Source organism: Bos taurus, chromosome 12, assembly GCF_002263795.3.
Source record: "Bos taurus isolate L1 Dominette 01449 registration number 42190680 breed Hereford chromosome 12, ARS-UCD2.0, whole genome shotgun sequence".
Taxonomy (NCBI): Eukaryota; Metazoa; Chordata; class Mammalia; order Artiodactyla; family Bovidae; genus Bos; species Bos taurus.
The window spans coordinates 35,523,127-35,539,135 of NC_037339.1; the positions used below are offsets into that span (position 1 = coordinate 35,523,127).

General features: G+C 43.9%; 1 protein-coding gene across 8 annotated transcripts in view; it reads left to right on the forward strand.

The window, feature by feature from the left end:
• The first annotated feature begins 567 nt into the window (after positions 1 to 567).
• Positions 568 to 16,009, forward strand: part of ZDHHC20 (zinc finger DHHC-type palmitoyltransferase 20) — a 59,160-nt gene continuing 43,718 nt past the window's right edge. For 6 of the 8 annotated variants that reach the window (XM_005213801.3, XM_005213804.3, XM_005213803.3 and 3 more), the window contains exon 1: positions 568 to 804. In XM_005213801.3, the coding sequence (XP_005213858.1) occupies positions 687 to 804 (118 nt within the window). In that variant the 5' untranslated portion in view covers positions 568 to 686. Of the gene's footprint in view, positions 805 to 15,506; positions 15,667 to 16,009 lie in introns of all 8 variants that reach the window. The other 2 variants (XM_024999965.2, NM_001076388.2) reach the window with 2 other exon arrangements.

Below are 16,009 nucleotides of genomic sequence, written 5' to 3' on the forward strand. Positions count from 1 at the left end.
TCCCCGGGCCAAGGTTATGCCAACTCACTTCAGGATCTTGTCTCCCCCGAAACCTGCAGTAAGTGATACCTGTAGTAAGTGATACCTGTAGGCGCGTCTATGCCCACAGTTATTGTTTAGCAGTACTCGCCAGTTATAAACAGGAAACTTCAGGAGCCTTCGGGCAGTGGCGGGGGGGAGGGGGGGCCTATCCCCGGTTCACAATTCAACCCTAAACCCGAGTTTCAAATCAGATTGACTACACGGGGCCGTCCTAAACCACACGCACCTACGATTTCCACCTGAAATACGAGCAAATTACTTCAAAGCGCGGGAGTCCGGAATCGAGACGCACGCGGGGTTCTTGAGGCCGCAGTTTGGACGGAGGCCGTCCCGCTACAGCGAGCATCCCCGGGCCCCGTCCCGCCCAGCTGGTAGCTGGGAGGCGCCGCGAGCGCCTTCCAGTCACTTCCGCCGATGTTGCCCCGCCCCTTCCGCCGCCCGCCCGACAGACCACGCCCCGCCGGCGGCGGGCGCGGACGCAATGCGGGGCGGGGCGGGGTCGCGGCGGGGGCGGGGGCGGGGCGCGGAGCCGGGCGCCGAACCGCCGGGAGCGCCCAAGTAGCCACCGCCGCCGACACCCTCGGGGGCCTGGCGCGCCCCGCCAGCCCGGGCCGGTGGGTGCCACGGCCGGTCGGCCGCGGAACATGGCGCCCTGTACGCTCTGGCGCTGCTGCCAGCGCACCGTGGGCTGGGTGCCTGTGTTGTTCATCACCTTCGTTGTCGTGTGGTCCTACTACGCGTACGTGGTGGAGCTGTGCGTGTGTGAGTACCGGGCGGGCAGCCCTCGGCCTCTCCTCAGCTTCCCCTGGCGCGGCCTCGGCGCGCCCGCGTGTGCGTCCGCCCGAGCCCGGCCGCGGGGCCCGCTTCGGCCCGGGGGTCTCGGGACAGTGTCCGGCTTCTGAGATGGAGGGAGCGGCGCCCCTGGCCTGGCCTCTCTGCCCGGCTGTTCGTGGAGTTGCCGTGCCCTCCGCCGGGGTTCCGAGGGCTCTTCTCGCCCGGGCCCTGGGACGCGGGCGGAGCCGCCGCGGGTGCGAACCCGAGGTCCTGGCTCAGCCGCCGGCAGCTCCTGCCGCTCCTTCCCGGAAACTCGGGGCCGGCGACTTCGAGCTACTGGCGACCCCGGCCCCGGGGTCCCCCAGAACTACCCAGTCCGTCGCGAGCGCACAGCTGCCTGAGGGCCCTCGGGGTGCACTTTCTGGGGAGCCCCGGCACCGCGCTGGGTGCCGGCGGCGAGAACGGGGGGACGACGCGGCACCCGCTCCCCGCGGCGTCCTGCGCCCCGAAGCGCAGATGCGGACCCGCGCGGGCGAGCTCGCGTGTAATAACTTGGTTAAAACAGCATTCTTACGAGGCAGAGACCGCTTTGGCTCAGAAGGTTTGAGGGAAGGTTTTGAAACAAACATGTCCACTTTCAAGAAAGTTGTTTCGTACTTGTGAAACATTTAATTCCTGCAAGTAGATCCAGAATAAATTAGTTGTGAAATACATATCAAACAGTAATGGAGTTCGTCTGTTGAATATGATTTGTTTAGTTTTGTCCTTTTGGTACCAAAATGTTTGCCGTAAAGGATGTTCGAATCCATTATAAAATTGACTAGCTTTAGGCATTTCTTAAAGCTACTTCTTCCAGAAAGTGATCATGATCACAGGATTCTCATCAGCTTGTGGTGAGACTTTCCCTCACTCAGTGCTCTGAGGTAGGCATTTATTTATTCCAAAAGTTGGACCAGTCTTACTCAGTTCTGTCAGAAGATAATTCCCTCCTTCTCCCCATTCCATTGGGATTTTGAAGGTTCTGAAGCTTTACTTGAAAATGTGCGTTTATGTTGAAATTGCACATTTAACCTACAGTTATAAAAAATACCAAAAGGTGATATCAAACATGAAAGGAACATGAATGTGTACTGGTAGGGATAAAAGGAACTTTTTATCTTTCTCTCCTTTAATCTTGGTGTCTCTTAGCATATAGATGTCCCTACCTACAGATGGAGAAATGAAACTGAGCAATAGGCCCTTTGGTTGGGCACATGATTGTTGAGTACCTGCAGGAAAGTGACCCACATCTTTCCACTCTGCATGTAAATTTAGTGAGCTAGCCAGGGTCCCTGGAACTGTGATTGTTTGGTCCATAATGGGGAGTTGGGGCGGGGCTAAGCACTTGCCCTTATAGGAGATCAGTAAGACTTTAGACCCACCTTTTAGAGATCACACCCCAGCATTTCAAGTTAAAACATTGTGCAACAACTGAGGCCCAGTGCTTGGCAGAATTTTCAAATACTCAGTGGATTAAAGGTCTTACACAGAGCCTGCATTTACTACCAGTCTTGAACTGGGGGAGCTTTGGGGATGTCTGCAGTGTCACTGGACTTAATGGGGGAGCATAAACACTATCATATTGAACCTGTCCTTTAAACCACTTGTGTATAATCCGTGTTTTCATAAGCACAGATTGTCCTACTGATATATACCAATGTTTAACTTTGTAGAAGCTTTAAATCGAGTGAGTGTGAGTTTTACCTAAAATGCTGTTTCAGTAATGTTTACAGGATTTTGTTTCTGGTGTTCTTTAGCCAACTACATGGGAGAGAATGATGATAATTGTATCTTAACACATGTTAATTTATTTAGTCCTCATAATGACAAAAGTTAAGTGATTTGTGCAGGGTCATACAACTAGTAAATGGCATAACCAGAATTGGAACTCCAGTGGTTTGGCTCCAGAGTCCCTGCTTTTATATTTTAACTACTGTGCAAGACTAGTGTACTTGATTATCCGGATCTAGACAATCGGCAGATTTCATTCTTATCTGTAATTATTTATATAAAGTAGTTTTCTCCTGAAAGGTAGCAGCTGAAGGTTGCTAAATACCTCAGACAGTAAAAAGGCGTGGCCCACTGAAGGGCATTTGAAAAAATAAATTGTTTATGAGAAGCCTTTGTTCCAGCCCAGCTTCTGTATCTTCTTAATTTTGTAGTTCCACACACACACACACATACCGAAGTAGTGGTAGGAATAATATTGCGGGTAAACTTGAGTAGTAAGTGATGCATCTGAGATGGCCCTCACAGGGTGATAAGCAGAGAAGTAACAGTGGAGTAGTAATGTTGGTCCTTGATTTTAAATAAGCTGAAATTCTTTGATTTTCCCTCAAGGCTAATATTTGAGCATTCGAAGTTAGCTGTGCCTGGATTGACCAACTTTTCCAGTTTGGTCGAGCTGGTTATTTGCGGGGGAGGTGCTAATACAGGTTCCCCAGACTTTATCAGGTTGTTTGGAGCTGTTAGCAGTAGATGTGTAACTCTTATTTGGCGTTTAGAGGATCTGAGAGTTTAAAGAGATTTTAGAGATGGCCTAATTCAGTCTCTTTATTTTTCTTCTGAGAAAACTATTAGTTGGAAGAGCTATATGGTTTGTCCAAGGACAGATGTTCCTTTTTACCTTTTTTCAGAGAGAATATGTAGGCTAGAACTGTAACCTCTGGGTCTACATATCTAATAATTCCTATGTCTCCTGTGTAATTTCTTCAGAGACAAGATAAATAGCTTAAACATCAACATTGAGCACACTGTCTCCACACAGTTGATTCCAACATATTCTATTGATTTCAAAAGAACCAGCTTTTGATTTCACTTATTTTTCTGTTTTGTTTTTTTTTTCTGTTTTCTATTTCATTGATTTCTTATCTGATATTTCCCTTTCACTTTGGGTTTAACTTGTTCTTTTTCTAGTTTCTGAATTTAAAAATTGAATTGATTTGAGCCCTTTTTTAGGTGTTTACTGCCATATACTTATCCCTAAATACTGCTTTATTCACATCCCATGAATGTTGATATATTGTATTTTCATTTTCATTCACTTAAAATTATTTTCTGGTTTCAGTTTTCACTTCATAAGGATGCTCTTTGGTTTGCAGTTACTTGGGGATTTTTTCTTTTTGTTACTGATTTCAAACTTAATTCCATGTGGTCAGAGAATATACCTTGTATGACTTGTCCTTTAAAAATGTGTTCAGGCTTGCTTTATGGCCCAGAATGTGGTCAGCCTTGGAAGTGTTTCATGTGCATTTCAGAAAAATGTATTCTGTATTCAGCAGTGTTAATTTTGCTGTTTGTGCTGGGTATTCTATTATGTCATAATGCTCCATAAAGGTGAATTAAGGCAGGTTGGTTGATAGTGTGGTTCAAATCTTCTGTATTCCTGCTGATTTTCTATTTGTTCTAACAATTAATTACTCAGAGAGGTATAAAATAATAATTGGATTTGTCTCTCATAGTTCTCTCAGTTTTTGCTTTATGTATTTTGCAGCTCTGTAATTTAGCACATGTGATATTTTTGGATTGTTGTGTCCTCTTCATGAATTGACTCTTTGTTATTATGAAATGACTTATTCCTGGTGATATTGTTTGTTTTGAAATCTACTTTGGCAGATATTAACATGTCCATTGATGTTTCTTTTGATTAGTATTAGCATGGTATGTCCTTTTAATTTAATTTAACCTGTTTACTTTAATCTTTATACTTAAAATGCATTTCTTATAAGCAGCATATCGTTGGGTCTTGCTTTTTTAACCTAGTCTGAAAATACTTGCCCTTTTCTTTTTTTGAATTGAGATATAATTGACATATAACATTCATTTCAGATGTCAGCATAATGATTTAAGGTACGCATGTATTGCAAAGTGGTCATCACAAGATTAGTCAACATTCATCACGTTATATAGTTATAAATGTGTTTTCCCTGTGATGGGAACTTTTAAAATTTATTCTCGGGGACTTCCTGGCAGTCCAGTGGTTAAGAATCTGCCTTGCAATTCAGGAGATGTGGGTTTGATCCCTGGTCAGGGAACTAAGATCCCACATGCTATGGAGCAACTAAGCCCACGTGTAACAACTAGCGAGCCTGTGTGGTACAACTACTGAGCCCACATGCTCCAGAACCCGCACACCTCAACTAGAGAGTCCATGTGCCACAATGAAAGACCCCCCCTTGCCATAACTAAGACCTGATGTGTTCAAATAAATAATAAAATATTTTTAAAAAATAAAATTAACTCTCATAGCAACTTTCAAATGTAACAGTACTCAGTGTGCTGTACAATCTCTGCCTTTTAATTGGCTTGTTTTGACCATTTTAATGTGGTTGTTGATGTGGGTAACTTTAAGTCTTATTGCTTATTTATTTTTAAAAGTCTGTCCTAAAATATTTGAATAAGTAAACAAATCTTATCTGTTTAACTATGTAGTTACCATTTCTAGTATATCTCATTCTTTTTATAGATCTGTATTTCCAACTCCTTATTGCACAATTCAGACTTAAAGAAAGTAGGGAAAACCACTAAATCATTCAGGTATGACCTAAATCAAATCCCATACAGTCATACAGTGAAAGTGACAAATAGATACAAGAGATTAGATCTGATAGACAGAGTGCCTGAAGAACTATGGATGAAGGTTCGTGATATTGTACAAGAGTCAGGGATCAAGACCATCCCCAAGAAAAAGAAATGCAAAATGGTTGTCTGAGGAGGCCTCACAAATAACTGAGAAAAGAAGAGAAGCGAAAGGCAAAGGAGAGAAGGAAAGATATACTCATTTCAATGCAGAATTCCAGAGAATAGCAAGGAGAAATAAGAAACCTTCCTCAGTGATCAATGCAAAGAAATAGAGGAAAACAACAGAATAGGCAAGACTAGAGATCTCTTCAAGAAAAGCAGAGATACCAAGATTTGATGCAAAGATGGGCACAATAAAGGACAGTATGACCCTAACAGAAGCAGAAGATATTAAGAAAAGGTGGCAAGAATACACAGAAGAACTATACAAAAAAGATTTTCATGACCCAGATAACCACAATGGTGTGATCACTCACCTAGAGCCAGACATCCTGGAATGCAAAGTCACGTGGGCCTTAGAAAGCATCACTATGAGCAAAGCTAGTGGAGGTGATGAAATTCCAGTTGAGCTATTTGAAATCCTAAAAGATGATGTTGTAAAAGTGCTGCACTCAATATGCCAGCACATTTGCAAAACTCAGCAGTGGCCACAAGACTGGAAAAGGTCAGTTTTCATTCCAATCCCAAAGAAAGGCAATGCCAAAGAATGTTCGAACTACTGCACAACTGCGCTCATCTCACATGCTAGCAAAGTAACGCTCAAAATTCTCCAAGCCAGGCTTCAAAGATACATGAACCATGAATTGCCAGATGTTCAAGCTGGATTTAGAAAATGGAGAGGAGCCAGAGAGCTAATGGCCAACATCTGTTGGATCACTGAAAAAGCGAGAGAGTTACAGTAAAACATCTACTTCTTTGTCAACTGACTTCTATGCCAAAGCCTTTGACTGTGTGAATCACAACAAACTGGAAAATTCTGAAAGAGATGGGAATACCAGACCACTTTACCTGCCTCCTGAGAAATCTGTATGCAAGTCAAGAAGCAACAGTTAACAACATGGAACAACAGACTGGTTCCAAGTCAGGAAAGGAGTACATTAAGGCTGTATATTGTCACCCTGCTTATTTAACTTATATGCAGAGTATATCATGCAAAATGCTGGGCTGGATGAAGCACAAGCTGGAGTCAAGATTGCCAGCAGAAGTATCAATAATCTCATGATACGCAGATGGCACCACCCTTATGGCAGAAAGTGAAAAAGAACTACAGAGCCTCCTGATGAGAGTCAAAGAGGAGAGTGGAAAGTTGGCTTAAAACTCAACGTTCAGAAAACTAAGATCATGGTATCTGGTCCCATCATTTTATGACAAATAGATGGGGAAGCAATGGAAACAATGAGAGACTTTATCTGGGGGGGAGGGGAGCTCCAAAATCACTCCAGATGGTGACTGCAGCCTTGAAATTAAAAGATGCTTACTCCTTGGAAGAAAAGCTATGGCCAACCTAGACAGCATATTAAAAAGCAGAGACTTTACTTTGCCGATAAAGGTCCTTCTGGTCAAAGCTGTGATTTTCCAGTAGTCGTGTGAATGTGAGAGTTAGACTGTAAAGAAAACTGAGCGCTGAAGAATTGATGCTTTTGAACTGTGGTGTTGGAGAAGACTCTTGAGAGTCCCTTGGACTGCAAGGAGATCAAACCAGTCAATCCTAAAGGAAAGCAGTCCTGAATATTCATTGGAAGGACTGATGCTGAAGCTCTAATGCTTTGGCCACCTGATGGGAAGAGCCAACTCATTGGAAAAGACCCTGATGATGGGAAAGATTGAAGGCAGGAGGAGAAGGGGACGACAGAGGATGAAAAATGGTTGGATGGCATCACTGACTCAATGGACATGAGTTTGAGTAAGCTCTGGGAGTTGGTGATGGACAGAGAAGCCTGGTGTGCTGCAGTCCATGGGGTCACAAAGAGTCAGACATGACTGAGCGACTGAACTGGCTGATGTCCAGCTGGTGCCATTTTCACCTGCCTGAGGGCTTCCTTTAACATTTATTGTAATACAAGTCAGTTGGTGATAAATTGTTTCTGTGGTTAAGAATCTACCTTTCAGTGCAAGGGACATGGGTTCAATCCCTGGTCAGGGAACTGGATCCCACATGTCTCAGAGCAACTGAGCCCAAGCACAGCAACTAAAGAGAACCTAACTACAATGAAAGATCCTTCATGCCACAACTAAGACCCAACAAAGCCAAAAATAAATACTTTAAAAATGCCAAAAATACTTTATTCATTTGCAATGATTTTTTTTTAGACAACTTACCAAGTTATGCTTCCCTGATAGGTCAGTTGATAAAGAATCTGCCTGCAATGTAGGAGACCCCGGTTTGATTCCTGGGTTGGGAAGATCCCCTGGAGAAGGGATAGGCTACCCACTCCAGTATTCTTAGGCTTCCCTTGTGGCTCAGCTGGTAAAGAATCCGCCTGGAATGCAGGAGACCTGGGTTCAGTCCCTAGGTTGGGAAGATCCCCTAGAGAAGGGAAAGGCTACTCACTCCAGTATTCTGGCCTAGAAAATTCCATGAACTGTATAGTCCGTGGGGTCACAAAGAGTCAGACATGACTGAGCAATTCTCATTTCAGTAAACCAAGTTATGCAGTCATTACAGCCATCCATTTTTATTACATTTTTTTATCACCCCAGTCAGAGCCCTTGTGTCCATTGTGGTTAGTTTCTGTTTCCATCCAGTCCCAGGTGACCACTAATCACCTTTCCATCTCTGTGTGCTTTTTCTAGATATCTCATATGATTGAAGTCAAACAGTAAATGGTCTTTTGTGTCTGGTGTCTATTACATTTTTTGAGGTTTATCTGCATTGTAGTGTATATCAGTATTTCTCCCCATTATCTACTTCACATTCAAATTTGAATTTTTCTAAAATTCAGTTTATTTAAAAATATATTTCCAGTAAGCCTCCACAAATCACTTGTGCATTGAATTATACTATAAATAAAAACCATGCACTTTATTACATTTAAGTATATTAAAAATCCTGCTTTTAAGATTTATAGTATGATTGGCTCCTGACCATCTTTGTATCCACTAGAGAACCTAGTTACTAGTAGACTTTCAATAAATAGTGCTCAACTGAATGGAAATATTCTTAAAAAGTTAAGAATATGGAAGAGGTACTGGACAACTTAGAAACCAGGTCAGACTATTTAGAAGAACAAAATTATGCCCTAGTCATGTAGATAAAACTTTCCTTCTCTTCTGGTCACTTCCAGTTTGTGGCAAAGAAGACTTTGTGTGCTAAACTCCAGCCTCTAATATCTGTCTACTTGACATCTCTGTTGTTATATCTTATCGGCTTATCATCCAAAAGAAAACTTGTCAGACTTATCAACAAAAACAAAACTCAAAATTTTGAGGTTTTTTCTCTCTCCCTAACTGTTCCTCATATCTTAGCTCAGTAAATAGCAGTTTCATCCTTTGAGTTCCCTGGTTGAAAAGTCATTCTACATCCCACTGATCAACAAATGTTGTCATTACCTGTATCACAATTCAGTTGCTTCTCACCACTACTACTGCAGGTGTATTCAAGCCACTATGATCTCAGTCTCGTGAAAAATATGGCCACAGTAATTCACACTTCCTCCCAAGAAATGGAGCCTATTTGCCCACCAGTGAATCCGGGCTGGCTTTATACTTGCTGTGACCAGTAAAACATGGTGGGAGTGATGGGTGAGAGCTGGAGCCTCAACCTCAGGTGGTCCATGGGCTCCTCAGCATTAGGGATGAAATTGTTCATTCCCTACTGGTGGTGCAATAAAGAGGATTTGGGAAGAATTCAAAATGACTGTACTGTTTTAAAAAGTGAAAAGCACAGATGGTAAGAATTAAAGGATTTAAATACAGATGACCAACATACAAAAGATGCTCAACATCACTAATTATCAGAGAAGTGAAAAATGAGAACTGGGCTTCCCTGGTGGTTCAGTGGTAAAGAATCTGCCTGCCAACGCAAGAGATGTGGGTTCGATCCCTCACCTCATACTGGTCAGATGGTCATCATCAAAAAGTCTACAAACAACAAATGCTGGAGAGGGTGTGGAGAAAAAGGGAACCTCTTACATGTTGGTGGGAATTGATACAGCCACTGTGGAGAACAGTATGGAGGTTCCTAAGAAACTAAAAATAGATCTACCATGTGACCCAGCAATCCCACCACTAGGCATACACCCTGAGAAAACCATAATTCAAAAGGACACCTGTACCCCTGTGTTCATCGAAGCACTGTTTACAATAGCCAGGACATGGGACAACCTAAATGTCCAATGACGGGTGAATGGATAAAGAAAATGTGGAACATGTATACAGTCGAACATTGTTCAGCCACTAAAAAGAATGAAATAAGGTCATTTGTAGATGGTGTGGGTGGACCTACAGTCTGTCATACAGAATGAAGTAAGTCAGAAAGTGTTAGTCACTCAGTTGTGTCCGATTCTTTGCGACCCCATGGACTGTGGCCCGCCAGGCTCCTCTGTCTATGGAATTCTCCAAGCAAGAATACTGGAGTGGGTTGCCATGCCCTCCTGCAGGGGAGCTTCCCGACCCAGGGATCTATCCCGGGTTTCTTACGTCTCCTGCATTGGCAGGCATGCTGTTTACCTCTAATGCCACCTGGGAAGCAACAGTCTTTTATCGTGTGTCTCCCTCCTCACTTCATCCCTGTCCTGTCACCCTGAACATATCCTCCACGAAGTGGCCAGAATGAGCCCTTTAAGATGGATACCAGACTCGTCACTCCTCTGATGAAAATCGTGACTGGCTTCCTCTCTTGCTCAGTGACACTCCTGACCGTGGCCTCTTCCCCAGTGACATAACTTCCTCTCCACTCTTCCTTTCAGCTGTTCTCCAGCTGCCAGGCTGGCCCCCTTGCTATACCATGTTTCTTGTTAGTGAGCTCAATACCTTACTGAGCCTGTCTGAGTTTGCTCCTGTGCTGTAAAATGGAAGTAGTGTCTCTTACTACTGTCATGGGAAGTCCTCAACAGAGTAGGCTTTCAGATGTTACTGGGGCTAGGGAGAAGACTTAAATGGCCACTGGCATACTTTTTTTTGCCTTCCCTTTTCTGGCAAGAAGTTGTTTTGTTTTTTGCTTTGCAATTCTTAGAGTGACGTTTCCCCTCACTGCTCCCCCCCGCCCCAAGCCCACACATAGCCTGAAGTAAGTGAAGGAGCACATTCTCACAGATTTTTTTAACTGCTGCATTTGAAGATGATGTTGCACAGTAAGTTCCTGTTTTCGAGCTGTTGGTCATGTTGGGAGCGTGAGTGTGGGGGGGTGGTTGTCTGGGAGAGGGGGCCTCCACACCGTGCCACCTGGGGCTTCATGAGGATTAACGCCTGAGACTTTGCTGTAAGCCTGTCAGCTGCACAGATTTAGATGTGCTGACACACGCAGCACATCATCTTGAGCAGATGGGCGCCTACACCTAAATGAGTGGAAGAGTCACGAGCAATGGTGACTCTGGTTTCATGAAGACAGGAGACAGACCCACAGGTCTTGAGGATAAAAATTGTTTTTAAAACATGATTGATCTCTGTTCTCTCACTCTTCCCAGTGCTGCGTTACTACTCACTCATGTGAACTTTGGCTCACCCAGTTGGAGTCATAGGAAAAATAGTTTTTATTAACATACTAGTTGAACAAACATGAGCTTATTAAAGGTGAAGTCTTCAGGGCTGCTGCTTAAACTATTGCGAGGAAAGCCTATCATCAGCACCTGAAGGACCTAGTGCCGACAGCCCAGGGTGTTAGCAGCGTGTGCCTGGTGTCAGTATTGAGAAAGGAGCGAGGGGCCATGACCCTGGCCGGCGTGATGTATTTGTGTTCATTGGCCTCCATATTGCACACACACCAAGAAGCCACAGGGAATCTTCTGAAGCCTGAGGCAAAGTGCTCACTCCTCTGTGCTCCAGCGGCTTCCTCCCTCGCTCTTTATGAAATCCAGAGATGCCTGTAGCCCGGGAGGCCCTGGTGCTGCTGACTCATCCCTTCCTTTGCTCCTTCTGCCTCAGCACTGCAGCCTCCTTGCATCGGTCAGGCCTTGCAGGGTCCCACCTGAGAACTTTGTACCGACTGTTCCTTCTGCCTGGAGTGCTGTCCTCCCCATCCACATCCTAGTTTCATCTTGGTTTCTTCTCAGAGAGCCCCCATCAAAGTGGCTTTCCTCACCACCCTTGTGAGTGGTCAGGAAAGCATGGAAGCAGTACTTCCTCTTTCATTCTTCCCTGACCCTGCTGTGTTTCCTCATAGCACTTATTAATCCTTGATGTGCAGTCATTTGTGTTTCTCTCCTGAGTCGTGTTCCGGAACGGAACATAGGCCCTCTGTAATGTGTACTCGATAGATGCATCGAATGAGTGAATTGACTGTGTTGCTGCCATTTGCCTTGCTAGTGCAAGAGGGAGAACTGGGATGTATTCACATAGTAGATGACCCACAATTTCAAATACACACACTGTCCTGACCTTAGAAACGTCTCTGTTAGTTCAGCAATGTAACAAACGTCGAATGCTTACAGTGTTCCTGGTACTGTATTGAGGCTGGAAATTCAAAAATGGGTAAATGCACATGGTCAGATCCATTTGGACTTTACACAACAGTCTCTGTCTTCACTACCACAGTGCTCACCTGCACATTACTCATTTTAAGAAGTCCTGCTGTAACAGTATCCAACTATTTAATCCAGTATTTTTCTATATTCTTTTTGCCTTAGAATTCTTTCATGGAACATCTGTTTAAATCCTTTTAGACTTAGACAGTTGTTGACGTTCGGGAAAGCTCCCTTAGTGGTGATGAGGGTGGTGAGAGATGAAAACTGAAGAGGCATGTACCTCTGAAGGAAGTGGTGTTACCGGTAGATCTGAAGGGTGGTTATTGATTCCTTCTACTGTGTTACTAAATTGTATTAATACACTTAGGAAGAAAAATCATTATTCTGTAGGTGCCAAAAAGATGTTTAAAAATCCACTATCCGTTCCTGAATAGAAACACACACGGAATAGGAGTAAATGGATACTTTTCAAACAGAATTGCACACACAAGAATGCTTAATCAGTTTGCACTAAAACCGCAGTAAATACTTATCACTAGGTCCATTGCTGTGTAGCTTGTATTGGCAAAACCAGGTACCCCATTCAGTCAAGAGAGAATCATTAGAAACAGCAGACACTGGAAAGAGAGAAAGCTATTTCTACCGCAAACAGTTGACAGTATACATTGAAAAGCCAAGGGTCTCAGTAACAACAGAACACCTAAATGGAACTGAGTAAAATGGCAGGGTATGAAATTAGCAAACAGTACTCAATACTTTGTATATATACACAATAATGAATAATTGAAAGTATGGTCAAAGAGAAGTCTCCATTCCCAAAAACATCAAAAAGATGAAATACTTAAGAATAAACTCAAGAAAAATGTCAGGTCTATAGGAGGAAAACATTCCTGAAAAATATAAAAGTAGTTTTGAACAAATGAAAAGATATTTCATATTTCACATTCATGAAAAGAGTAACTTGGCATTACAGAGATTTCAGTTCTCCCCAAGTTAATGTATAAATTCCAGTCCCAATAAAGTTGTTTTTTAAAATTTTTCTGGCACTAGACAAATTGATCCTAAAGGTCACATGGAAAAATGAAATAAGAACAACCAGGACACCCCTGGAAGAGTGATAAAGAGGCCACACCTTAACCTGAGTGTTAAGCCACAAATGTCCATAATTAAAACTGAGAGCAGGGGGTGTAAATGAGAACTCTCTCTACCTTTTGTTCAGTGTTGCTATGAACCTAAAGTCTGTTATAAAAATTGTGTTCCAGTTGTATGGTATGATGTGTGGACAGACATACTAGGCAATGGAACAAGTAGAAAGTCCAGAAATAGTTAATTATAGAAATTTAGAATGAAGCATCTGCTCAAATTACAGAAGAGAAGGTGGGACCACTGGATAGATATTTGATAAGAGATAAAGTCAGATCTGTATCTCACACTGTATGCCAAGATAAACTACAAATGGATAAAATCTTATTTTTTCTTTCTTTTTTTATATTGTACACTTTTTATTTTAAAATAACTTTAGACTTGTGAAAAATAGTACAAAGAATATCCCTTTATCCTTCATGCAGATTCCCTAAAGGTTATCATTTGCTACATGCTTTATCATTTATTTATTCTGTCTCTGAAATATCTGAGAGTAAGTTGCAGACCTCATGTCCCTTTGTAAATACGTCAGTATTAGGGGCCTCCCAGTGGCTCAGCGATAAAGAATCCACCTTCAGTGCAGGAGACGAGGGTTCGATCCCTAGGTTGGGAAGGTCCCCTGGATGAAGGCACAGCAACCCACTCCAGTATTCTTGCCTGGAGAATCCCATGGACAGAGGAGCCTAGTGGGCTACAGTCCATAGGGTCGCAGAGTCGGACATGACTGAAGTGACTTAGCACACACACATAAATGCATGTCGGTGTAATGTGCTAAGAACAAGAATGTCTTGGTCTGTTCAGGCCCCTATAACAGGATACCATAGACTGGGCGCCTGTAAACATTTCTCACGCTTATGGAGGCTGGAAGTCCTGGATCAAGGTGCCAGCAGGGATCTGGTAAGAACGCACTTCTTGGTTTGGCCATCTTTTCACTGTTTTATCAATATGATGGAAGGAGTGAGGGATCGCACTCTCAGTTGGACACAGATCCCATTCCTGAGTAATCACTTCCTGAAGGCCTAGCTTTCAGACACCATCACACTGGGCATCAAGATTTCACATAGGAATTTTGGGGAACACAGACATGCAGTCTTTAGCAGAGAACAGTCTCTTACATAATCAGAGTTATCAGAATCAGGAAATAAGCATGAGAAAATGCTTCTCTTTGATCTGTAAGCCTCACTGGGACTTCCCCAGTGTCCCACTGAACACTTGTTCTGATCCACAGGCCAGGCCAGTTAACACTTTCCAGTCAGCTGTCAACTCTCTGTAGTGTCCTTTGATCTGTGGTTTAGCTTTATGTATCATGACCATGACATTTTTGAAGAGTACAGGCTTCTTGTGTATAATGTCCCTCAGGTAGGTTTGACATTTCCTCGTGTATATGTTTTTAGCATGAATCAGATCAATCACTCAGTCGTGTCCGACTCTTTGCGACCCCATGAATCGCAGCACGCCAGGCCTCCCTGTCCATCACCAACTCCCGGAGTTCACTCAGACTCACGTCCATCGAGTCAGTGATGCCATCCAGCCATCTCATCCTCTGTTGTCCCCTTCTCCTCTTGCTCCCAATCCATCCCAGCATCAGAGGCTTTTCCAGTGAGTCAACTCTTCACATGAGGTGGCCAGAGTACTGGAGTTTCAGCTTCAGCATCTTTCCTTCCAAAGAAATCCCAGGGCTGATCTCCTTTAGAATGGACTGGTTGGATCTCCTTGCAGTCCAAGGGACTCTCAAGAGTCTTCTCCAACACCACAGTTCAAAAGCATCAATTCTTCGGCACTCAGCCTTCTTCACAGTCCAACTCTCACATCCATACATGAATACCATGAATATCATGTTAGCATGAATACCACAAAAGAAATGCTGTGTCATTGGTTGTACTGTTTTGCTATGCTATGCTAAGTCACTTCAGTCGTGTCCGACTCTGTGCGACCCCATAGACGGCAGCCCACCAGGCTCCCCTGTCCCTGGGATTCTCCAGGCAAGAACACTGGAGTGGGTTGCCATTTCCTTCTCCAATTTATGAAAATGAAAGTCAAGTCACTCAGTCGTGTCCAACTCTTAGCGACCCCATGGACTGTAGCCCACCAGGCTCCTCCGTCCATGGGATTTTCTAGGCAAGAGTACTGGAGTGGGGTGCCATTGCCTTCTCCGTGTACTATCTTAGAGACTGTTTATTTTGGTCATCACTTAAGGTGGTATCACCAAGTTTTCCTATAAAGGTATAGTTTTTCCTTGTAATTAACAAGTATTCTGGAGACTTCCCTGGTGGTCCAGTGGTTAAAGGTCCACCTTTTCAATTCCAGGGACCCAGGTTTGATCCCTGTTTGGAGAACTAAGATCCCACATACCGTGGAACAACTTGGCCCACACACCACAGCCTGAGAATCCCTGTGCCTCAAAGAAAGCCCATGTACCGTAACAAAGGTCCTGAGTGCTAGGCTAAGACCCAGTGCAGCCAAATGAGTAAGTATTCTGGTAGACCCAGACAACCCCCACACATCCCTCTTTGAGGAAAGACTTGGTCAATTGTGGTGAGTCCGGTCAGCTCTTTGAGCATGACTCGGCTCACCCAGGGTCACAGCCATCCTGGGCCATGGATGACACGAGAGCACCCTGCCTGTGTCCAAGGCCTGGACAGGCCTGCCCCTCAGGGAGACCTCCCTCATGTTCTTTCACGTGTGTTGTTCCCTCATGAGTTTCTTGCACCCCAGACTGTCTCAGCAGCTGATTCTAGAGAACCCAGCCTAAGATAGGTATCTCTGTGGGAAAATCTGTTCACAATTACTTGGACTTATTTTTTTTTTTT